Source organism: Epinephelus fuscoguttatus, linkage group LG16 (assembly GCF_011397635.1).
Source record: "Epinephelus fuscoguttatus linkage group LG16, E.fuscoguttatus.final_Chr_v1".
Lineage (NCBI taxonomy): Eukaryota > Metazoa > Chordata > Actinopteri > Perciformes > Serranidae > Epinephelus > Epinephelus fuscoguttatus.
This window is the reverse complement of record NC_064767.1, coordinates 2,441,509-2,467,500: the sequence shown is the minus strand read 5'-3', so window position 1 is coordinate 2,467,500 and position 25,992 is coordinate 2,441,509. Positions and strand designations below refer to the sequence as shown.

Below are 25,992 nucleotides of genomic sequence, written 5' to 3'. Positions count from 1 at the left end.
CCAGGTGTTGTATTTTAACGAACTCCTCCTACAGATCAACTTCAAACTCAGGATGCAGCATCTACAGATGTTTGTTATGCTGAATCACAAAGCTTTTTAGTTTTCATCAAATGGTGTGGCCGTGGTGGCGCCACAAAGACATGAAGGCTGGGAGGTGAGCTTACCTTCCTGGTACTGCCAACGTCTGCTGGCACTGAAACCATAAAGACGCCACTGTGACCGGAGAGGTTGTCTTTCAAATATCACCGTGGTGCAGCGACCACAGCTGGATCGTTTTAGACTGGACTGGAGGGTGAGGTCACAAAAAATGGACTGTGTGTTAACATCTGCAGAGAGGTCTGCACAGATGACGACTTTAAAACAGACCCTTACTAATGCAGAAACTATGAACTGGCCATAAGTTTGTGGATGTTTTTTCAGAAAATAGCAAAAATATTGGACAAACTGTGACCTGATGATGGCGCTAAATTAAAAAGTCGGCGGATCAGCAAAGGTTTTACGTTTGTCCTGAGGGGAACAATGGAGCCTTATTTCATGACAGTCCATCCAAAAGCTGTTAAGATATTTTTAGTGTGGACCAAAGTGACGGACGCTGCGTCCTTTGCAGCATGTTTTTATTTTTCAAAAGTACAGAAGATCTGTCTGAGTCTGAGTTTCACAATTAGTATTTTAGCTTTACTGTCGCTGGCTCCTCTCGTCTTGTGTTTGTGAACGATGAAACGTTAAATACAAAGTAAAGTTCACTGTATCAGCACTGAAGTTTCCTCTTTGATTTAATGTTTGGACTCAGAGGTGATGAACCAGCTGCAGAGGAAACAAACCATCACACAGCAGAGTGTGTTTAAACCTAAATTACAGCTGCTGACAGCTCTAATCACACACATACCTGAGGAGCTGCTCACCTGACCTGTGTGTGTGCAGCGTCTTTGTTCCTCCTCGTTTTTAGGGCAAAGTTTCATCGTGTAACCCCTCGACACACACACACACACACACACACAGAGCCTCCTTCCTCAGAGGTCAGAGGTCGACATCAGTCTCTCCTGAGTGAGTACCTGTGATGGATTTACACTGGTCTTTGGGGAAAGTGGAAAATTGGAAATGTCACCGCTGGAAAAATGAGTTGACCCGAACCTGTGAGTCACGAGTTCACCTGAGAGCACTTTGGCGTCTTCAGCCATTGTCTCTGTTTTTATCTCTGCGTTTAACCTTCAGCCCGTATTTACAGCCTCCTGCTGTCTGCAGCTGAGCTGATGTTATATAACCTGATATTATCACAGTGATTGTTTCAACACTTATATTAATGCTCATGTTTGTTACTGTGAATATTAACACACGTGTTTTTACAGTGTTTTAAGAAAAAAGAACTTATTGAGTTTACCTTGGCCAGAGGAGACGAGGAGACAGGAGGGGAGGAGAGGAGCAACGGCAGCAGCAGAACAGAGATGGTCAACATCTGGAGAGGAGAGGAGAGGAGAGGAGACAAGATGAGACAAAAGGAAAGGAAAGGAAAGACCAAAGGGGAGAGGAAAAAAGGAGACAAGAGAAGGAAAGAGGAGAGGAGACAAGAGGAGGAGAGGAGAAGAAAAGAAAAGAGGACACGGAGGTACAAGGTGAGGAGAATATTAGACTTAGTTAAGTGATCCTTAAATATAAGGAAAATATTTATTATTTTAACAACAATAAAACTTTTTATTTTATCATGTTACTGAAGTTGTGCTTCCATCACTACAACAACAACAACAATAACAACAACAACAACAATAATAATAATGATAAAGCAGCCGTACCGTGTCAGTCGCTCTGGACCAGTCAGCATTAAACAGCCAGTCAGACTCAGTCACTCCACAGTTTCTGATCACTGATCAAAACTAATCAATAAAGCATTGAGTCAATCAATCAGGAGGTAAATTCATATTCAGATATCCAGATTATCAGAACGGATCCATGAGGAGTTTATATCCAGCCGACGATCAGTGAACACAACTGCTCCTCTCTGCAGGGAAACAAAGTCTGACATACAAAGAGGAGGAGGAGGAGGAGGGATGTAGGGGGAGAAAGGAGACCAGCTGTCCAGAGTCACACACGCCCCTCTCTCTGAAACACACACACACACACACACACACTAACACACACACACACACACACACACACGAGCTGCCTCCTTGAAGAATGATAAGTTAAAGACACGCGACCCTCTGACATGTTGAGACAGAGAAGAAGAAGAGGAGGAGGAAGAGGAGGAGGAGGAGGTGAGGTTATTAATCCTCTGACTGACACGACAAACAAATCATTTCACCTCCTGTTTAAAACCTCCTCATGTTTCCACGTGTGTCACACTGTTCAGACCTTCATGATGTCACACAGAAAATACTGCCTCATGAAAATAATTAATAAATAATTAATAAATAATAAATGGAGTATTGCACCAAGAAGTAATGGATTACATTGTTTTATAAATAGTGGTTTGCACTTGAAGAGCAAAATTATTTCATAAGTTTTGATATATCATCCTTAACTTTTGATTAAGCAACATTTTGAACCCAGGACTTTTTCTTGTGATGCAGGAGAAAGAGACCCAGAATTACATCTCTGCTCTTTGCAGATGATGTGGTTCTGTTGCCTTCATCACACCGTGACCTCCAGCATGACCTGGGGCGGTTTGAGCGTGAAGCGGTCAGGATGAGAGTCAGCACCTCCCAGTCTGAGGTCATGGTTCTCTGCTGGAGAACCGTGGATTGTTCCCTCTGGGTTGGGAGAGAGTGCCTCAAGAGACGGAGTCCAAGTATCTCAGGGTCTTGTTCACAGTGAGGGTAGAATGGAGCGTGAGATGGATCGTAGCTAACCTACGACTCTACCCCTCTCATCCCTCTCACCCCTCTTCTTCGAGGCAGGACAGTGGTGTATTGAGTGCCTTTGGGACGATATAGCCTAATGTATACTAGGTCTGCTATTGCCAATCAGTTCGTTTTAATAACTTCATTTCTATCACATTTTAATCACTTCAGGTTCTAATTTTCATTTTTACAAATCTATACAAAACCTTATCTCATGTTGTTTGTTCACTCTGCCACTCTGGGGATTTTATGGAGCTCGTAAGTCACAGTATAAAACTTCTTAGCCTTCGTAGCCTTCTTTGCACGAAAAAATATATTAAAATTCAAAAACAACATATGTGAAATTCATGGCACAATTCAAACGCGACCAGAAAATAATTTTCATCTAGCCAGTAGGCTTGTTCGAGATGAACTGCGCCTCGTCTGAAAAGTAAACGAGAGCAGGCGGCCACAGCGGGGGGGCGGTGACAAAAAGCTGTGGTGAAGTCGGACAGTTTCCCGACAGTTTCCAGCAGCCTTCAGTCCGTGCAGGAAGTCACAGACACACTAACATCCTGTCTGGAATGATGTCAATTCATTAAAAAAGTGATCAGACCCATATATCAGTTTGTTTTCACCATCAGTCACACAACATGTTTTCTGTTCACAGAATAAACCTTCAGGTCAGACAAATACAATCTTAATCTCTAAAATTCAACAAAAATGAGTAGTTTATCTAAAACGTCATATTGTTGAATCAACATCTGAACCAATTAGCTGTTAGATCAGGTGAGAGCCAGGCGGTGCAGTCGGTGGAGAGCAGCTGCAGCGCCTGGCTCTACAAACTGTGGCCATCTCGCTCTCGCGGTTTTACTGCTGTCCACTTTTGTAATATGTCAGAGCAAGTTGGGATGAAGTCGGACACAAAACTAACCGGCATGCATTGTGCGCCGATCGCTGGTGATCGAATCTGCGCAGGACTGGCTCATCTCGAACGAACCTATTGAAATACATTATGAGAAATCGGTACCGAAAATGGAAACACGCAACTTACAAACTCTATTTATTTTCTGTACAGTTACTACCATAGACATATATACATAGGCGCTGCATTGACTGCCGCTGCCTATTGGAGCCGACATCCTGGTCGGCCGCCATCTTGGATGGGTCTCGCTTCGCCTCCACAGTGCATTCACTTCTATTGAGGAAGGAGCTGTATGCACAAGTAAAATAGAATAACTCACTGAATTTTCAACTGATTTTCACGCGGTTTGGTTTGTTACAAACAGCACACATGTAGTTATGATGCAGGATGCTTTCGTACATCAAAAATGTGGGATTTCATGCTTTAATACTTTCTGCAGATAGCAACAGCATGTTATTTAGGTCACAACACAGTTCTTTTATACACCTCAAGTCTGTAAGATCATCTATTTAACAAAGAATTATGAAGTCTGATGGCTGTGGGTATAAAAGAGAGTGAGTGTGTGTGAGAAATAAACTCAATCAACAATCAAGCATTTTGTTTATTAAAATATATTAATAAATGTATTAATATGCTATACTATGTTTTGTATTGTGTATATTGTGTTTATACAGTATGTTTAAACAGTATATATATATATATATATATATATATATATATATATATACTGTGTGTGTGTATATATATATATACACATATATATATACTGTGTAAACATACTGTATAAACACAATATATGTCTATGTATATATGTCTATGGTTACTACAGTAGGGTCAACTGAATGGGGATACATTGTCCATGTTTATAATAACGATAATCGACTCCAAACTGCTCAAAAGCACATAGCTGGATTCTGTAAGGAGAAGTGAATCCAGATGTGTCAACCTCTTTACATCTGGTCAACTTTACCGAAGGACAGATCTAGCCTGTATATTTGGGCCGAGGGCGCCACCTGCAGTGTGGAGGCGGCACTGGGTGGATGTGAAGAATGAGACTGATGTGAGAGCAGCTGTTTGTCACCGCCCCTTCATTCCTGTTGGCAGTTTAGTTTCACTTTGTGTGCTCGTCGTCGTGTCGCAGCTTCTTGTCTCCATCTAAAGGTTTGTAAGCTTTGATACTTTTCACTGTGTGACTCTTGAATGACTCTTTGTTAGTTCACTTCCTGTAGAAACTTGTTAAAGTGGAGTTCAGTTTCCACCATGAGAGGAGGATCAGTGAGGACCGGACAGACACGTCCCTCCAAACCCTCTGAAGAAGAACACAAACTCTTCAGTCCGGACTTTAACTTACTTATACATTGTAAACAGGACATGAAAGTTTTTACTGGTCGATGACATTTAGAGAGAAACTGGTTTTATGTTTGTAAGTGAGCGTCTGCATAAAGAAGGTGTTTAAAGCACATCAGCCATATTCAATCAGCACAGAAATAATGATGGCTGTTATTATTTTGGGTGAACTGGGTGTGTCAGCTCAAAGTGACATGCTGCAGTTTCCCTTTGTGCCACCAGAGGGCCACAGATCCACCAACAGCCTGACTGAGAGGAGACATTAGTGGTGGACGTCACGTGACTCAGAGTCCATCAGTGATAATCAGGAGGTTGAGTCCAGGAGAAATGATGTAAAGGATGAATGAGTGATGACGTGCTGATCAATGATTGGACTGATGCTCTCAGTGTTTCCTCTACAGATGAAGGTAGAAAGTCTCTGGGAGCTGATGGGATTGATTGTGGATGATGTGACGAGCACATTGGAACATTTGAAATGTTGAAGAGCTTTTCAGAGTCGCTCAAACACAAGTGAAAAGTGAGGTCATCCCCAAAGACAGACAAAGACAAAGCAACATGAAGTGTGTCCTCTGGTGTAGAAGAGGACACATTATGAACTCTAACAGAGGCTGAGAAAACCTTCTTCTTCCTTCACATCATTTCACTCACTGTTGTTCTCTCTCTCATGGAGTCTCTGTCCATAAATGTGCTGCCATGTGTGAATGAAGCTGTAAGAAACATCAGCGTAAACGTCTCCTCTGTCTCAATGAGCAAATATCACTTGAACAAATCCATGACGGCAGCACATATTTCCTGTGTGAAGAGGGCTTAAAAGAGCCAGTCTGCCTCCAGTCTGAGTCCTGATGGAGCACATGGTCCCACTCAGATCAACAGAAAACTCTTTGTGTCCACAGACCTGGTCCAGACAGCAGAGAGCTGCAGAGTGATGAAGTCCATGAGAAGAAACTGAGTAAGTGGACCTTTGATTGATTCCAGTCTCTAATGTGTCTCTGTTGGTTCATGTGTTCACCTCCTGTCTTTGATCCAGACTCCACAGCACAAAGTTTATCTGACAACAAGCACTTTAAAGTCTAATGATGAACCTGTCTGTCTGTCTGTCTGTCTGTCTGTCTTCATCAGGAGGCTGCAGGTTATCACCAACATGAAAAGGTATCACACTCAACACTTGACATCACATTTGATCCTGTTTCACCTTCAACATGTTCATCAACTCTCTGTTTCCTGTTTCTCTGCTCTCTCACCTCAACACTGACTCATAAGAAACCTGTAAATGTCCTCAAAGAGCCACAGTGTGTCAATATAACCAGTTAATGGTCGGGACCTCAGAACCTCCGACCTTATGAACGCCTCTTAATCTAAAGCAGATGAACAAAACACACGCAGGTTAGTCTGTCACACCTCGTGTTAAGGGGTGTACCCTTCAGACAAACTATAGAAAAGCAACATACTTTAAGTGACATGAACTTTTATAGAATTTACATCCTTAAAATGACAAACTTTTATGATAGCAACAATAGTTATCTGCTGCTGTGCGTGTACTAACGTGTTCACACTTTATTCTTTGTATGTATGTATTTGTGTTGTATATATAGTGAACGTTACATGATGTGTCTCTGTTAAAGTGTCTGAAGCAGCAGACTGAACACATGTTGCACAAACTGTTACTGATACAAAAACTGTTGGAGACAAACTCTGAGATTAATCACAGCTTCAACTGTTTGTCATATGTCATGCTGTATCCATGGCAACGACTGTAGTCCTCATGTTAACCCTGTGGACTCAGCAGTGTCACAGTGTTAACAGTGAGAATTTAAACACATGACAGAGTGAGTGAAGTGTGGGAGGGCTCAGTGTGCAGGTCCACAGGGTGGAGGTTTGGATTGTGAGCTCCCCCTGGTGGTCAGTGAGGTTTACAGCTGCTCTCAGTGTTCCTGTCAGTCTGCTGTCATCCTGTAGGATTCTACTTCTCCTGTTGATAGCTGCTGATACTGAGGCTGAAGACTGAAAACTGAATTTCCCTCCCTGCTGGTCTTCCTCTCTGTGTGCTAGGATCCATCAGAGACCAGACTCCCCTGGACCTGGACCTGAACCTGACCCCAGCTGTGTGTCCCTTCAGACTGACCAGTCACATGAACATGGCATCGATGTTAAAGGACGAAAAGTCTCTGCTGCACAGTAAGCTGACATTAAATGTTAAATGAACCTGACAGCTTCCCAGTTTAACTGGTCTTGTCTCCATCATCTCCATCATCTCCATCATCTTCATGCCCCAAGCCTCGCTTTCCGTCATCCAAAAGTCACTCAGGAAGCCAGTACAGCCTCAACACAGTCTCTTCCACGGTCCATATCCCACTCAGTCAATCTCCACTCAAAACACAAAATCCATCATGTAACTTTAGCCTCCCTCCATTGTCCCGACAACTGTGGCCTAATGCTAAAAGAATTCTGTCATGTCAGTCGTCATGCTCACTGCTCCGTCAACACGAGCTCTCTTCTGGAGACCATCATCACCCCCAAAGAAAAAAATAAAGAAAACTCTGAAACGTTAACACACCTGTTCTTTTTCTCGATCTGTAGAGTTTAAGACTGTTGCATCACCACCACCCACTGGATTGCAACAGTTTCACAGTGCAAACTATTTACAGTGTCCATTCAAATAGATCCCAATCAAGACATCTTATGTTTTGTAATCCAGACCCAATTATGATCTGCCAGGCAGTCGTAGTTGGAAATCCAACAGGAGTGGACAGAAGCTCCAATAAGAAAACAGTGATGTGCAGGGCGAGCCTGGTCTCACTCCAAAGTCGTCAAAATCCGGAGCTTGGGCAGTGACTTTCAGCGTCAGAAACCAACAGAAAAAGGCCTTTGACGCTGACATGACACGCGGCTGGTTGCCGTTATAGTTTAACAGTGCCTGGTGGCATCGGGGAAACGCAACGGGACAAGTTCAAAAGTTTAGGTGGTGAAAGTCTGACAGGGGCGGTCTGGAAGGGCGGTGTTCATGTCCCGTAAGATTCTTAAGCCAAAACCCTGTTCTTTTATCCTCAACCTAACCACATGCTTTTGTTGAACGAAAAAACATCTGTTGGCAGTGTTGTACCAACGTAGTGTGATTGTGAAAGAGACTGTATGCAGACGTTAACTTTTCTGTGAAAACAGAAGTGTACTTTGAAAGAAGACAATGCATGTAACAGGCTGAACTTGACATGGTGTCCCAGAATGCACCAATGGTTCCTTGCACATCATACGTGGATGTGGGAAGTCCATGACCAAAAGTCAATATGTGACGAGGTTGGAGTGAGAATGTGCTGGCAGGGCTCTGGTATCATGTGGAAGATGGTTTTCAGATGTTGGTCAAGATGTTCAGTGACTGTGTTGTCCTGACATCAGTAGGGAGTTCATTCCACCACAGAGGAACCAGAACAGAAAAGAGTCTTGACCCAGATCAAAGACCACACCACCAGGGACAGGGCAGCTAAATGTCCAGAGGTAAAGGAGGAGGGTAGGGTTTGATGGCTTGTTAGTATGAAGGACCAGCTGCAGAGGTCTGAAGACAAGCTGCAGTTCAACAAGACAAAGATTTAGCACTATCTGAAACTGACCCTGCACTCAGATGTGCTGCGTCCAAAACCCAAAACAGGCCACAGTTTCAATTGGAGTGGCAGCTCAACAGTGTGAAGTCTTAGCACATCTGACTGACAACACACTGGTTAAACATTCACATACACTGAATACAAACAAGCATTGAGATAAAATAACTTTTATTATCCAATAAAACCAGTGAAATCAGAGACAGAAATCTTGTATGTTCAGTAAATGTCAGTGTTTCTATCAGTTTCCAGCAGCAGAGAGAAAAGTCCCCTGTACCCAGCTGTGTGTCCATGAAGAGTGATCAGTCAAAAGGTGGTTGGATTGACTTCAAAGACGGACGTCCTTCTTCTGACCCACTGTAAGTACTTAATGTAGGTTCAACAGATGGATTTGCAGTGAGACAGATACAGAATTGGTTGCCCATCATTTGTTTGCATCTGGTCTTCTAAAGAAAGCTGCAAGCAGCAATACCAGAGGCCAAACAGTTCATTCCAAACAGGCACTGCACTAATTCTTCCAAATTCCTCCACAGAGTGGACCAGGAGAGCTCAGAGGTTCCCAGTGGTCAGTCTGCCCAGCAGCATCAAACACACCTGGACTCCATATTTATGGTCTGTACATGTACAACAACTACAACAACAACATCTAGTCTAGACTGCAGAGAGTCGCAGTCCTATACGCCTCTCAGAGCTTCTAGTTCAGTTACCCAGCCATAGTTTTCATAGGTTTATACAAACGGTGTCTGTCCCCCGACCACCTAAATTATTTAAATCTAAAATTAAACAAAGAGGAGTTGTGCATAACAACCTCATAAAAATTAAAACCTCTTCTGTGACAGAAAGACAAAACAGGAGAATTAAATGCGGACTGTTGAATATCAGGTCTCTATCGTCTAAAGCAGTGTTAGTAAACGAATTAATATCAGATAATCATATTGATTTACTCAGTCTCACTGAAACCTGGCTGTGTCCAGATGAATATGTCAGTCTAAATGAGTCCACTCCTCCCAGTCATAATAATACCCACATTCCTCGAGGCAGCGGCCGAGGAGGGGGAGTTGCAGCCATTTTTAACTCTAGCCTGTTAATCAGTCCTAAACCTAAACTAGATTATAATTCATTTGAAAGCCTCGTTCTTAGTCTTTTACATCCGACCTGGAAAACCTCGCAGCCACTTTTATTTGTTATAGTGTACCGTGCTCCTGGCCCGTATTCTGAATTTGTATCTGAATTCTCAGAGTTTTTATCCAGTTTAGTTCTTAAATCAGATAAAGTTATTATTGTAGGCAATTTTAACATTCATGTCGACATTGATAATGACTCCCTGGCTACCGCGTTTATCTCATTATTAGACTCCATTGGCTTCAGTCAGGGTGTACATGAACCCACTCACTGTTTTAACCATACCCTTGATCTAGTTCTAACGTATGGAATTGAAATTGATAACCTAAAAGTCTTTCCACAGAATCCCTCGCTATCGGATCATTATCTGATTACTTTTGATGTCTTTTTACTCGATCACACGCCACTCAGCAACAGTTACTATACTAGATGTTTATCAGATAGTGCTGTCGCAAAATTTAAGGAAAAGATTACTCCGTCGTTAAATTCAATACCAAGTCCCTCAGTAACAGGTTTCCTGTACCGACTTTGATCATTTTGTCGATAGCGCTGTAGGCTCGCTGCAAACCACACTTGACTCTGTAGCTCCTCTTAAAAAGAAGTTAAAGCAAAGAAAGTTCGCTCCTTGGTATAACTCTCAAACCCGTAAGTTAAAACAAATATCGCGAAAATTTGAAAGGAATTGGCGATTAACCAAACTGGAAGAATCTCGTTTAATCTGGGCAGACAGTCTCAAAACTTATAGGAGGGGCCTCCGCAATGCCAGAGCAAACTATTACTCAGCTCTAATAGAAGACAATAAGAACAACCCCAGGTTTCTTTTCAGCACTGTAGCCAGGCTGACTGAGAGTCAGAGCTCTATTGAGCCTTGTATTCCTTTAGCCCTTAGCAGTAATGATTTTATGAGCTTTTTTAATGACAAAATTCTAACTATTAGAGGCAAAATTCATGACCTCCTGCCCTCAGATAGTACCTATCTAACCTCAAACACAGCTGTAAAATCTAATATATATTTAGATTGCTTCTCCCCAATTTCTCTTCAAGAATTGACTGCAGTGATTTCTTCATCTAAATCATCAACGTGTCTCTTAGACCCCATCCCAACTAGGCTACTTAAGGAGGTCTTTCCTTTAGTTAACACTCATATATTAGATATGATCAATATATCCTTATTAACAGGCTATGTACCACAGTCTTTTTAGGTAGCTGTAATTAAACCTCTACTAAAAAAGCCCACTCTGGATCCAGAGGTGTTAGCTAACTATAGACCAATATCTAATCTTCCCTTTATGTCAAAGATCCTTGAGAAAGTAGTCGCAGACCAGCTGTGTGATTTTCTCCAGGATAATAATCTATTTGAGGAATTTCAGTCAGGATTTAGAGTGCATCATAGCACTGAGACAGCTCTAGTCAAAATTACAAATGACCTTCTGATTGCTTCGGACAAAGGACTTGTCTCTGTACTTGTTTTATTAGATCTTAGTGCGGCGTTTGACACAATTGACCATCAAATTCTGCTGCAGAGACTGGATCACTTAATTGGCTTAAAAGGTTCAGCACTAAGCTGGTTTAAATCTTATTTATCTGATCGCTTTCAATTTGTTGACGCTCATAATGAATCGCCCACGCACTCAAAGTTTGTTTTGGAGTTCCGCAAGGTTCTTTGCTCGACCAATCCTATTTACTCTATATATGCTTCCTTTAGGTAACATCATTAGAAATCACTCTGTAAATTTCATTGTTATGCGGATGATACTCAGTTGTATTTATCGATGAAGCCAGAAGAAAGTAATCAATTAACTAAACTCCATAACTGCCTTAAAGACATAAAACCTGGATGAGCACCAATTTCCTGATGTTAAATTCAGACAAAACTGAAGTTATTGTTCTTGGCCCCAAACAACTCAGAGACTCTTTATCTGATGACATAGTTTCTCTAGATGGCATTGCTCTGGCCTCTAGCACTACCGTAAGAAACCTCAGAGTAACATTTGATCAAGATTTGTCTTTTAATTCTCATTTAAAACAAACCTCACGGACTGCATTTTTTCATCTGCGTAATATTGCGAAAATTAGGCCTATCCTGACCCGAAAAGATGCAGAAAAATTGGTCCACGCTTTTGTTACCTCTAGGCTGGATTACTGTAACTCTCTATTATCAGGTAGCTCTAGTAAGTCCTTAAAAACTCTCCAGCTAATTCAGAATGCAGCAGCACGTGTACTAACAGGAACTAAGAGGCTCCCTGTAAAATCCAGAATTGAATTTAAAATCCTACTGTTAACTTATAAAGCTCTAAATGGTCAAGCTCCATATCTTAGAGAGCTCATAGTGCCATATTATCCCACTCAGAACACTGCGCCTGAGAACGCAGGGTTACTCGTGGTCCCTAAAGTCTCCAAAGTAGATCAGGAGCCAGAGCCTTCAGCTATCAGGCTCTCTCCTGTGGAATCATCTTCCTGTTACGGTCCGGGAGGCAGACACCGCCTCCACATTTAAGACTAGACTTAAGACTTTCCTCTTTGATAAAGCTTATAGTTAGGGCTGGCTCAGGCTTGCCCTGTACCAGCCCCTAGTTAGGCTGACTTAGGCCTAGTCTGCCGGAGGACCCCCCTATAATACACCGGGCACCTTCTCTCCTTCTCTCTCTCTCTCTCTCGTATCCTATTACTGCATCTAGCTCACCCGGCCAGTCTGCATGTCACTAACTCGGCTTCTACTCCGAGCCTTTGTGCTCCACTGTCTCTCAGATTAACTCATATCACAGCGGTGCCTGGACAGCGTGACGGTGTGGTCAAAGTGCTGCTGCCGTGGTCCTGCCAGATGCCTCCTGCTGCTGCTGCCATCATTAGTCATTAGTCATACTTCTACTGTTATTATACACATATGACTATTGTCACACATGTATACTGCCAGATATTAATACATACTTTCAACATATTGTACCACAGTAGCCAGAACTATAACTATAATATTATTACTTTCAATAATGTTGTTGTAAGCTACTGTCATTACCTGCATCTCTCTCTCTCTCTCTCTCTCTCTCTCTCTCTCTCTCTCTCTCTCTCTCTCTCATTGTGTCATACGGATTACTGTTAATTTGTTATGTTGATCTGTTCTGTACGACATCTATTGCACGTCTGTCCGTCCTGGAAGAGGGATCCCTCCTCAGTTGCTCTTCCTGAGGTTTCTACCATTTTTTCCCCGTTAAAGGGATTTTTTTGGGGAGTTTTTCCTGATCAGCTGTGAGGGTCTTAAGGACAGAGGGATGTCGTATGCTGTAAAGCCCTGTGAGGCAAATTGTGATTTGTGATATTGGGCTTTATAAATAAAATTGAAATTGAAATTGAAATTGAAATCTATTCTGTTCACAATCATCTCCATGCTGCACTTTTTACACCAGTGGATTGTCAGTGTGTCCAACATGGATCTGATGTTTGAGTGTGTCATTCATATAATATTCTGTTCCAGCTGCTGGAGGAGAACATCCTCACTTTTGTGAAGAACGAGCTGAAGAAGATCCAGAAGGTTCTGAGTTCAGATTACCCAGAATGCTTAGAGAGTCAGAGGGAGGATGAGGAGGTGTTGGATGGTGAGGATGAAGAGCAGAGGAGGAGCAGCAGAGAGGCATTTGTGAAGATCACACTGAACTTCCTGAGGAGAATGAAGCAGGAGGAGCTGGCTGACTGTCTGCAGAGCAGTAAGAGGATTTCTATAAAGATTTAACATGATGGATAAATGGGATGTTTACTAATGTCTCAAGAGACGGACCAAAATATATTCATATACTCATTCTTTGAGGAAATGACATGCTGAAATATTTTCTTTGTCTTACTGATCTTCTTTGTTGTGTTCATTCAGGAAGTCGTGCTGCAGTCTGTCAGCGTAAACTGAAATCTAACCTGCAGAAGAAGTTCCAGCGTGTGTTTGAGGGGATCGCTAAAGCAGGAAACCCAACCCTTCTGAATCAGATCTACACAGAGCTCTACATCACAGAGGGAGGGACTGCAGAGGTCAATGATGAACATGAGGTCAGACAGATTGAAACAGCATCCAGGAAACCACACAGACCAGAAACAACCATCAGACAAGAAGACATCTTTAAAGCCTCACCTGGAAGAGATGAACCAATCAGAACAGTGATGACAAAGGAGTGGCTGGCATTGGGAAAACAGTCTTAACACAGAAGTTCACTCTGGACTGGGCTGAAGACAAAGCCAACCAGGACATACAGTTCACATTTCCATTCACTTTCAGAGAGCTGAATGTGCTGAAAGAGAAAAAGTACAGCTTGGTGGAACTTGTTCATCACTTCTTTACTGAAACCAAAGAAGCAGGAATCTGCAGGTTTGAAGAGTTCCAGGTTGTGTTCATCTTTGACGGTCTGGATGAGTGTCGACTTCCTCTGGACTTCCACAACAATGAGATCCTGACTGATGTTACAGAGTCCACCTCAGTGGATGTGCTGCTGACAAACCTCATCAGGGGGAAACTGCTTCCTCTGCTCGCCTCTGGATAACCACACGACCTGCAGCAGCCAATCAGATCCCTCCTGACTGTGTTGACATGGTGACAGAGGTCAGAGGGTTCACTGACCCACAGAAGGAGGAGTACTTCAGGAAGAGATTCAGAGATGAGGAGCAGGCCAGCAGAATCATCTCCCACATCAAGACATCACCAAGCCTCCACATCATGTGCCACATCCCAGTCTTCTGCTGGATCACTGCTACAGTTCTGGAGGATGTGATGAAGAGCAGAGAGGAAGGAGAGCTGCCCAAGACCCTGACTGACATGTACATCCACTTCCTGGTGGTTCAGACCAAAGTGAAGAACATCAAGTATGATGGAGGAGCTGAGACAGATCATCACTGGAGTAAAAAGAGCAGGAAGATGATTGAGTCTCTGGGAAAACTGGCTTTTGATCAGCTGCAGAAAGGCAACCTGATCTTCTATGAATCAGACCTGACAGAGTGTGGCATCGATATCAGAGCAGCCTCAGTGTACTCAGGAGTGTTCACACAGATCTTTAAAGAGGAGAGAGGACTGTACCAGGACAAGGTCTTCTGCTTCGTCCATCTGAGTGTTCAGGAGTTTCTGGCTGCTCTTCATGTCCATCTGACCTTCATCAACTCTGGAGTCAATCTGATGGAAGAACAACAAACAACATCCCTGTGGTCTAAAGCCTCAGCAGACAAACCTGAACTAACATATCTCCACCAGAGTGCTGTGGACAAGGCCTTACAGAGTCCAAATGGACACCTGGACTTGTTCCTCCGCTTCCTCCTGGGTCTCTCACTGCAGACCAATCAGAGACACCTACGAGGTCTGCTGAGACAGACAGGAAGTAGCTCACAGACCAATCAGAGACACCTACAAGGTCTGCTGCCCCCCCCAGAAAGTAGCTCACAGACCAATCGGAGACACCGACGACGTCTGCTGCCCCCCCCAGAAAGTAGCTCGCAGACCAATCAGAGACACCGACAAGGACTGCTGCCCCCCCCAGAAAGTAGCTCACAGACCAATCAGAGACACCGACAAGGACTGCTGCCCCCCCCAGAAAGTAGCTCACAGACCAATCGGAGACACCGACGACGTCTGCTGCCCCCCCCAGAAAGTAGCTCGCAGACCAATCAGAGACACCGACAAGGACTGCTGCCCCCCCCAGAAAGTAGCTCACAGACCAATCGGAGACACCTACGAGGTCTGCCCCCCCCCCCAGAAAGTAGCTCACAGACCAATCAGAGACACCTACAAGGTCTGCTGCCCCCCCCAGAAAGTAGCTCACAGACCAATCAGGAAACAGTCCAGTACATCAAGAAGAAGATCAACCAGGATCTGTCTGCAGAGAGAAGCATCAATCTGTTCCACTGTCTGAATGAACTGAATGATTGTTCTCTAGTGGAGGAGATCCAACAGTCCCTGAGTTCAGGACGTCTCTCCACAGATGAACTGTCTCCTGCTCAGTGGTCAGCTCTGGTCTTCATCTTACTGTCATCAGAAGAAGATCTGGACGTGTTTGACCTGAAGAAATACTCTGCTTCAGAGGAGGCTCTTCTGAGGCTGCTGCCAGTGGTCAAAGCCTCCAACAAAGCTCTGTAAGTACAGAGACAGTTGGATTCATATATCATAACTTAAATGCTCTGTTGTCTTTTCATGAATTGCTTGTGTTTTCTCCATTATTGACTCCATAGACTGAGTGGCTGTAACCTCTCAAAGAGAAGCTGTGAAGCTCTGTCCTCAGTTCTCAGCTCCCAGTCCTCCAGTCTGAGACACCTGGACCTGAGTAACAACCACCTGAAGGATTCAGGAGTGAAGCTTCTGTCTGATGGACTGAAGAGTTCACACTGTACACTGGAAACTCTCAGGTCAGATCAAGCTGCAGACCATCTGAAATGATTTCACATATTTCTCTAAACTCCATACAGTTTAAACATTCTCTCTCATGTCAGCATTTCTGAATCTGACAAATGTTCAATCAGGATTTGAAACTTCACAGTTCAGAAACTCTTTTCTGCTTCAATTCCACCTACTGAACAACATACAGATATGAACTCTGGCTGATATAGAAAAGACCATTATGCTTTCATATCATGTCATGTTTTACTGAACAAATTTAAAGTGGTTGTTTTTCACAGCAATATAGTCCACGATGAGCAGCGCTAAAATCAACCTGCGTAGTTGTCCCTCCATTGTGACATTAGAAAGTGTCACATTTGTCTTGCAAGTGTACTCTTCTTCAACGTTTGCTTTACTTCCTGGATTTTTCCCACATGGAAATTCTGATCAAAGAAAAGTCGCTTTCTCACACAAGGCATTTGATCTCTAGGCAATTATGCAACTTTGTGACAACATGAGTCCCTGATTCAGACCAAAGGCGACGACTCTAGGTCTGAAAGCAGCCTGACACTCATTAATCAAAGAGGATTACATTTTAACACGAATTGGTATTTTTTTCCTTCTTGTTGATTGTTGTCTCTTCAGGCTGAGTGGTTGTAACCTCTCAGAGAGAAGCTGTGAAGCTCTGTCCTCAGTTCTCAGCTCCCAGTCCTCCAGTCTGAGACACCTGGACCTGAGTAACAACCACCTGAAGGATTCAGCAGTGAAGCTTCTGTCTGATGGACTGAAGAGTTCACACTGTACACTGGAAACTCTCAGGTCAGATCAAGCTGCAGACCATCTGAAATGATTTCACATATTTCTCGAAACTCCATACAGTTTAAACATTCTCTCTCATGTCAGCATTTCTGAATCTGACAAATGTTCAATCAGGATTTGAAACTTCACAGTTCAGAAACTCTTTTCTGGTTCAGTTTGTAGAGGCAAAAATCGGTGCCTGGAAGTGGGCCTGTAGGCTCCCGACCTTGTCCTCCACTTGACTTCTCAGTTGCCCTTTGATGTCGATCTGGTACCTTGAATTCAGCTAAGTAATACTCAAAGAAACACTGGAGACAGGCAGAGTCCGTTGCAATCGAGTTTAATGTGTTCACAAGCTTCAACACATACAACTCCAGTGTTTCCCACAGGACAGGAATCTATTCGTGGTGGTGTGGTCCTGGGAGGGGGGAGGGTATTAAAAATATTTTTCAATACTCATCTGTGTGAAGAAGTGAACATCCAACGTCAGAGTTAATTACTAACGAGCAGAACCACATGGCCGGGCTCCACCGGCTGCAAACGTAAGCGTCACGTCAGCGTAGCATCGCGGTGTATTCATTTGGGCTCCACTGACTGCGTACATAGAGAAGCCAGCGGGGTTGTTTACTGTTTGCCGAGCCGAGAGGCTGCATGTAGGCTGCATGAAATGTTAAAACATTTTCCACCTAAGTTATTACATATATTTGAGTTATCTACAAGTTTACTGTACTGTTTGTCATCTACTCACTTTCAAATGTCCGCCATGGACATTTACACAATGTCACGGATAAACATGGGTAAATGCATGGAAAAAATCATCACATATCACCTCTGATAATGGTTTATTCATTTAAAAACACATTGTGCTCGTTTAGCACACTATTTCATATAGTTTTTATCTGCTGGAGGGTCGCGTAGGGGGGTGTAGCGCAACAAAAATAGAAGAGCCGCGTAAAATAGAGAGTTGTCGCGTGACAGACGGGGGTTGTCGCGCCGCTCCCGTTGCCAGTGGAGCCGCTGTAATTGATTAACAGGGGGGCGAGCTGCTACGGGACTCGCGCTGCAGTTAACACTACTAACAGCGTGAGTTAATGTCTCTGCACATGTTTAGCTTCTACCTATGTTAATACAGACACAGGCTAATAAAACAGCTAATATAACGTGATGAGTTAGAGTTGTTTGGACCACTTTTGGACTTGTTTGCCCACATATTTGTACTGAGAGGTCTTTGGATCCGTTCTGTTACTACGTCTACTTCTTCTTCTTCTGGTGGACCAGGTGCGTTAAGTGCGTCTTTACGATGCATACCGCCACCTATTGCACCGGAATTGTAACGACAAGCTACATTCACAGACACTGAGTCCCATTATAATGTGTTTATGAGCGAGGTCGAACAGGTAGCGCCAAAAGCATAAAAATCTATATGTGGCGGAGATAATTTATTCGTGGCGCACCGCCACAGATAAATGAATGTATGGGAAACACTGAACTCATCGAGTCAAGCTCCGGAGCAGGACTGAAGTTTCACTTTCTGAGCTGTCCCTTTTATGCTGGTGAAGATTCAAGAGAATCTCCACCTTCTTTCTTTAGCCCTTCCTACCTGAGCTCAAGCCTATTGGTGGCCGGCCTTTTTGCCTTTGTCCAGACATGCCCGAACATGCCCAGGTATGTCTTAATGGTGTATCTTTTTCCTCCGGCCTGTAAATCCCCAAACTCTCCCACCATTAGGTTGGAACTCAGGTTTACACTATTTTTAAAAAACATATGGAACTTGGGGTCCCCTATGCCTTCATGCAATATAATCCTTTAATGCGCATCAGGTATTACAAGCATTTGAGTATATGTGAGTTATCATTATACAGAGTACGATAGGTTATATTTGAATGTGTGTGTTCTTTAGCATATGGATACAATGTGAACTCATATTATGAATACTTTGTTATGTATGACAGTGTTTTAACACATATAAATGCATCTCACTCAGTTTTATAAGAACTTATGCAGAAAACATGGTTATATGGTTTTGTTTCTTGATCACTTTATGCAGTATATCACTTTTACTGGATTAGGGATTAATTCTTACACTACAAGTTCCACCTACTGAACAACATACAGATATTAACTCTGGCTGATATAGAAAAGACCATTATGCTTTCATATCATGTCATGTTTTACTGAACAAATTTAAAGTGGTTGCTTTTCACAGCAATATAGTCCACGATGAGCAGCGCTAAAATCAACCTGCGTAGTTGTCCCTCCATTGTGACATTAGAAAGTGTCACATTTATCTTGCAAGTGTACTCTTCTTCAACGTTTGCTTTACTTCCTGGATTTTTCCCACATGGAAATTCTGACCAATCAAGAGCAGCTTTCTCACACAAGGCATTAGTGTTGTGTCATTCGCAAACGAATCGTTCAGAAGAACGAATCTGTTGAGTGAACGTACTGAACTGAATCACTTCCGGAACTGATTCGTTCATTCCTCAGTTCAGTTGAGCTCAGCAGCGAGTGTGCAGGCTGGGAGTGGAACTGCTGATTCGGTCCGTGTGTACGATGAATCACACACAAGTCGCTAGGCAGCCAGGGTGCAGGGAGGGACTGCCTACTGTGTCACGAATCACTCGGTGAACGAATCACTCAGTGAATGATTTAACGCCAATCCCTGAGTGATTCAAATCATTTCTTCTCAGCGATACACTTTCATAGGGACGGTTTCTCCAAGTTAACGGCTAATGTATCCAGGAGTCAAGCCACATGAACACAATCACACACCTCCCCATTGTTTTAACAGACTTAATTTCCAGATAAACAAACTTAAAACACTGGGCTGGCCAGTAATGAGACTCACCAGTGCAGGGCAGATGCAGCGGCAGCTTAGCCGTGTATCAGTTCAGTGAGTTGAACTACGCAGTACACAGTCAGGGCTCCTCCTGCCAAGCACTGAACAATTTGATGAACAAATCTTTTTAATGAACTGATTCTTGTGATTCAGTAACATCTAAAGAACTGCTTTGCCCATCATTACAAGGCATTTGATCTCTAGGCAATTATGCAATTCTGGAACAACATTAGTCCCTGATTCAGACCAAAGGAGACGACTCTAGGTCTGAAAGCACCCTGACATTCCTTAATCAAAGAGGACTAGTCCATACCCACTGAGTGCACAGTTGGCCACGTGCAGTTTCACATGGTGTGTGTTTGCGATACAGGTCATAGGAAATTGCAGATTAAATAGTCAACTGAACCCATTAAGAAGAGCAATGTATTCAGACAGAGTGTTTGTGAATTTGATAGTACGATTGCTTTATTGAAAGTACAGTAGTACCATTGCCAATAGAGGGATAGTTAGTGGGCTAAAACTGTACATTAGTAGTTGAGGTAGCATGTTCAAAGGCAGATAGTTAAAGTGTTTATATGTTGTATTGACTTAAAAGTGGGGCGCACTGGTAGTTCACATGGGAAAGGTGCGGTCCAGTCACCTTGAGGCGTCCTGTTCTACATATCTACCAAGTTTAGTAAAAATCCATATGGCGGTTAGGCCTAGATAAGAAATGAGCTCTCTAGCGCCCCCATTTTGTTTGATGGGCTCAATAATGGAGGGGTCCCCTCAGATTATGTGTGGTCATATGCCTACAAAGTTGCGTGGTGATGGGTGAAACCCTTGAGATGTTATACACCTTTATGTGATGAGCCACGCCCTCCGCAATATTCATTGCCTTATAGAAGCTCAGTTTTAGGAAGTTTTCCAACTTTTGCCAAGAGGGAACTTTAGATATTGCTCCCCAGATTATGTTCACCCAGTTTCATGCAGATCGCTCAAATTTCCTAGGAAGAGATCCATTTGAAGTGTTTTTCAAAAAATTCAAAATGGTGGAAAATCTATATAAGTGGAAGTTATGGGTTCTTGAGGCAAATGTGTTCCTCATGAGGAGAGGCATCTCTGTGCAAAGTTTCATGTCTCTACCACATACGGGGCACGAGATATGCCCATTCAAAGTTTGACATTTCAATGGGTTGCTATAGCGCCCCCCTTTGGCCAATTGATGTAATATTGCTTCATTGGCATCCTCCCATGACCCTCTACCACTGTGCCAAATTTCACATGGATTGACCAAGTCAGTGAGGAGAAAAACATGGAACACACACACACACACACACACACACACACACACACACACACACACACAGAGTTTTCGTCATTATATAGTGAGATTACATTTGAACACAAATTAATTTTTTTTTCCTTCTTGTTGATTGTTGTCTCTGTAGGCTGAGTGACTGTGACCTCTCAGAGAGAAGCTGTGAAGCTCTGTCCTCAGTTCTCAGCTCCCAGTCCTCCAGTCTGAGACACCTGGACCTGAGTAACAACCACCTGAAGGATTCAGGAGTGAAGCTTCTGTCTGATGGACTGAAGAGTTCACACTGTACACTGGAAACTCTCAGGTCAGGATTCATCAACATGTTCAACTGATGGCCACTTAAATCCTGATTTACATTAGTTGATAAACTCATAACCATCACAGGATTGTCTCTGCTGATATGATTTCAAACCAGTTGTGTTTTGTGTTTCAGTCTCTTTCCATCAACATGTTTTATCTTGTTTTTTTCTCTGTTGCTGGAACTTGAAATATCAGAGAGGAATCAGTGATGTTGTCAGATAGTTGGTGGACATTAGTGGGTGTTTGGTTGGGACTAGAAAAAAGTCAGTAATAATGTTGATGTAACCCCACAGTAGGCGACAGTATGGCAGTACTGTGGTACCCACCCTCACATTATGTGACATGTGTGTTGTTTTGTGTGTTTGCAGTGTGTCAGGCTGTCTGATCACAGAGGAAGGCTGTGCTTCTCTGGCCTCAGCTCTGAGCTCCAAACCCTCCCATCTGAGAGAGCTGGACCTGAGCTACAATCATCCAGGAGACTCAGGGGTGAAGCTGCTGTCGGCTGGACTGAAGGATCCACACTGGAGACTGGACACTCTCAGGTATGAAGAGGCCTGCTGCAGCCACACACACTCAGTCTGATAGAGGAGGTAGAGCTGGAAACTTTGTCTCTGTCACACTGTCAGCCTGGCTCATATGACCCTGACACACCAAGCTGACCTCAAACAACCACAGCTGATAAACACTGACTCATCAAACTGTTTGTGTCCCACATCAGACCATCAACACAGACACAAGTAGTCAGGGAACAGTAGCCAGGATGGGCCAAAACAGGGAGGGAAGGTGATGAAATGTTTCTGGAGCCTTGTCTTGTTTCAACATTGGATAATAGGACAGTGGTGTATCCTGACACGTTGGAGGTTCATGGTGGGTTGACGTGTGTCAATGTGGTCATGCTGCAGGTTTGTGGGCTCATATGAAACAATAGTGGGGGATGTTTTGGTCTTCATCATCTGCCACCAATGGGTGTCATCATAATGGGAATGTTTCCTGATTTAAAAGGAGTTTAGCTTCACCTGGATTTGGTTTGTTTTGCACTGACAGAGAGTTCCTGGCTGATAAGAGTGGACTTGTAGTGGGACTCACCACAGAAACTAAAGGTGACAGTCAGCCACAGACGCTCAATGAAGAACTAACAGCTGATTGTGGACGTGGTGTGTCAGAGACCAAAGAGCTTTATTTAGAACTGGACCAACATTATGGGGAAACAGGCAGTGCACTGTGGCTGCAGATGGACTTTGACTGGAATATTTGATATCCAGATTACAGATGATAAAAACCAGTGCTGACTGTTGCTAGGAGACAGGATGTGAACAGCAACCCTAACCCATCCAACCATCCACCCCGACCTCCTCCATCAGAGGTTGTGTCTCCTTTACTTGTGACAGACAACAGTCATTATGACACAAACAAAGGAGGTCACTCATCAGGAGTAAAACAGGTGGTTTCAAAGCTCCAATAATCAATACTTGTATATTGACAATGGATCAGCTGACTGTAATGGTCAAGTGTTGTGTGGTGGTGATGAACCCACAGTAAACTGTTGAAACACCACCTGCTCAGGTACACTGAACTAAAACAATATCAGCTGATTAATAATAAGTGATGAACATGTCAGTCCATGTGGAGACAATAACAAAGCTGTGTGTATGAGAGTGATGTAATGTCCATGTTTCCATGGTGAAAGAGGAAGTGCTGCTCTGACCCCCCTCCTCCTTTCAGGGTGGAGCCTGGAGTCCAATGGTTGACACCAGGTCTGAGGAAGTGTAAGTGTGTTTTCATTTGATCTTCAAACTGTGACATCACTCATTCAAATCTCTGATGTCATCATCAGAGTGATGATAGATGAATAACTGCAGCTGTATCGTGTCTTCTTCTCTCCATCAGATTCCTGTGAACTCACAATCGACACAAACACAGTACACAGAGACCTCAAACTGTCTGACAACAACAGGAAGGTGACACATGTGGAGGAGGATCAGTCATATCCTGATCATCCAGACAGGTTTGACCCCTGGCCTCAGCTGCTGTGGAGAACTGGTCTGACTGGTCGCTGTTACTGGGAGGTCGAGTGGAGAGGAAGAGTTTATATATCAGTGAGTTACAGAGGAATCAGGAGGAGAGGAGACAGTGATGACTGTGTGTTTGGATGGAATGATCAGTCCTGGAGTCTGGACTGCTATGATGGTGGTTACTCTGTGTGGCACATTAACAGACGAACATTCTCCTCCTCCTCCTCCTCCTCCTCCTTCTCCTCCTCCTCCTCTGGTAGAGTAGCAGTGTATGTGGACTGTCCTGCTGGCACTCTGTCCTTCTTCAGAGTCTCCTCTGACACACTGATCCACCTCCACACCTTCAAAACCACATTCACTGAACCTCTTCATCCTGGGTTTGGAGTCTGGTCACTTGGTTCCTCAGTGTCTCTGTGTTCTCTGTAGGAGGGAGAGTCTCCTCCTGTTAGAGAAACTGTCTCACTGCTGAACAGATAGTTCAGTCTGTACAGGACTTGTTGAGAACAAAATGACGTAACAACAGTCAGTGGGAACCAAAATCATCAACCCACTGAGGGCTGGATTCAGAATCACACAAAAAATCTGATCTCATGTGACTCAGTAGTGTGTACGGCCCCCGCCTGCCTGTATGACCCAGGGCCCTCTGCACCAGGAGGAACCCAGGGCCCAATGCACCAGGAGGAACCCAGGGCCCTCTGCACCAGGAGGAACCCAGGGCTGAATGCACCAGGAGGAACCCAGGGCCCTCTGCACCAGGAGGAACCCAGGGCCGAATGCACCAGGAGGAACCCAGGGCCCAATGCACCAGCATAAGGTCTGACAATCACTCTGAGGGTTTCCTCCTGGTACCTAACAGCAGTCAGGGTACCGTTGGCTATGACATGGAGGTCTGTGCAAACCCTACAAATGTCACAGGCAGCATAACGTTCACCACGGCGTCTCCAGACTCTTTCACGCCTGTCACATGTGCTCAGCGTGAACCTGCTCTCATCTGTGAAGAGAACGGAGCACCAATGGTGGACCTGCCAGTTCTGGTGTTCTCTGGTGAATGATGGAGCTGCACGGTGCTGGGCTGTGAGCACAGGTCCCACTAGAGGACGTGGGGCCCTCATGCCACCCTCATGGAGTCTGTTTCTGACAGTGTGGTCAGAAACATGCACACCAGTAGCCTGCTGGAGGTCATGTTGTAGGGCTCTGGCAGTGCTCCTCCTGTTCCTCCTCACACAAAGGAGCAGATAGCGGTCCTGCTGCTGGGTTGATGCCCTTCTACGGCCCTGTCCAGCTCTCCTGGTGTAACGGCCGGTCTCCTGGTATCTGGTATCAACCTGACTGGGCTGCAGGTACGGCCTCATGCTACCAGTAGTGCCAAGGACACTAGCAGAAGACCAAACTAGAGAAGAATCAGTCAGGAAGGATAAGGAGAGAGCAACTGTCTGTGGACACCACATGTAAAACCATTCCCTTTTTGGGGCTTGTCTTGCTTTTGCCTCTCCATTGCACCTGTTGTCACTTTGATTTGCACCAAAGCAGCTGAAACTGATTCACAATCACTTGTGCTTCCCGAATGGACACATTGATATCCCTGAAGTTTAACTGACTTCCTGTTAGACTGTGACCATTGAGTGTTCCCTTCAGTTTTTAGAACAGTGTAGATTATCTTCATAACACAGGTGAACTTCACAACTGTCTAACCACCAACAACAAAATAATGTGTTCGAGAGGGAACAGGAGGAAGCAGAAAGCTTACGTAGTCCTGTCCCTTCCCAATCACTCCCCATATGCGACCACAGTAACATATTCAATGATCCATGACCCAGCCGTGAATGCAGTTAGTTACATGTGTATTATACATATTGTTTCATGTAAGGAACAGACATTTAATATAAGAAATATATACAGAAAGTAAACAGAGTTGTTTAGAGGTCCTTATTTCTATATTTGTCAAGAAGTGTTTTCTTGTATCTGTTTTTAAACTGTATAGAGCGAGTGCTTTGTTTGATTTCTTCATCAAGACCATTCCACAAGGTTACCCCACAGACTGATATGCACATGCTTTTAAGAGTAGTACACACACAAGGTTGTTTAAAACTTAGTTTTCCTTTTAGATGACATTTTCCTTGTAAACAATGGAACTAATTACCAACTGAAATAAAATCAGTGACTAATCTGAAAACCTTCACAACAAAAGTTAAGTGTTGGCTTAAAGCAAACCAGAGCTGTACTCATTATTAGAGTGTTGTAGTTTCAGTAGTTAATTTATATTGTTTCTTTTTCTCTTCCTATTGTTGTATAGAGTTGTGATGATTTTGAATTCAATTTTGTAGGCTAAGTTGTATTTGTATTTGTGCAGGATTATTTGTATAGGGTATTTGTATATTGTATTTTTATAGGATTGTGATTTTGTATGTTGTATTTGTTTTAAAAGCCCAACTAGGGACAGGAGTTGAAAATTAGCTGTAGCTATAACTCTATATGCAACACATCAGGTTCATGCTTTGTAATGAAACTATGTTAAGTGCATTGTCCCTATTAAATAAATCAATTCAAATTCAAATTCTTGCTTTAAACATCATTATTGCTGTTCTAACTTTCACTAAGTCCATAAATTTCAA

The 25,992-nt window shown here is 43.5% G+C and overlaps 1 protein-coding gene, 1 long non-coding RNA gene and 1 pseudogene across 2 annotated transcripts in view; 2 read left to right on the top strand and 1 right to left on the bottom strand.

Annotated features, from left to right (window-relative positions):
* The window catches only part of LOC125903808 (follistatin-related protein 1-like), an 11,303-nt gene extending 9,270 nt beyond the window's left edge, over nucleotides 1–2,033 (bottom strand). The window contains exons 1-2 of the mRNA XM_049600959.1: nucleotides 1,788–2,033; nucleotides 1,379–1,453 (exon numbers count right to left, since the gene is read on the bottom strand). Coding sequence (XP_049456916.1) covers nucleotides 1,379–1,453 — 75 coding nt within the window. The 5' untranslated portion in view covers nucleotides 1,788–2,033. The remainder of the gene's footprint in view (nucleotides 1–1,378; nucleotides 1,454–1,787) is intronic.
* Nucleotides 2,034–4,781: 2,748 nt separating this feature from the next.
* On the top strand, nucleotides 4,782–9,024 carry LOC125903410 (uncharacterized). The gene is made up of 5 exons (XR_007451301.1): nucleotides 4,782–4,899; nucleotides 5,979–6,034; nucleotides 6,205–6,234; nucleotides 7,135–7,260; nucleotides 8,921–9,024. It is a non-coding gene; the product is annotated as an uncharacterized LOC125903410 (long non-coding RNA).
* Nucleotides 9,025–12,600: 3,576 nt separating this feature from the next.
* LOC125903409 (NACHT, LRR and PYD domains-containing protein 3-like) lies at nucleotides 12,601–25,934 on the top strand (annotated as a pseudogene).
* The last annotated feature ends 58 nt before the right edge of the window (nucleotides 25,935–25,992 follow it).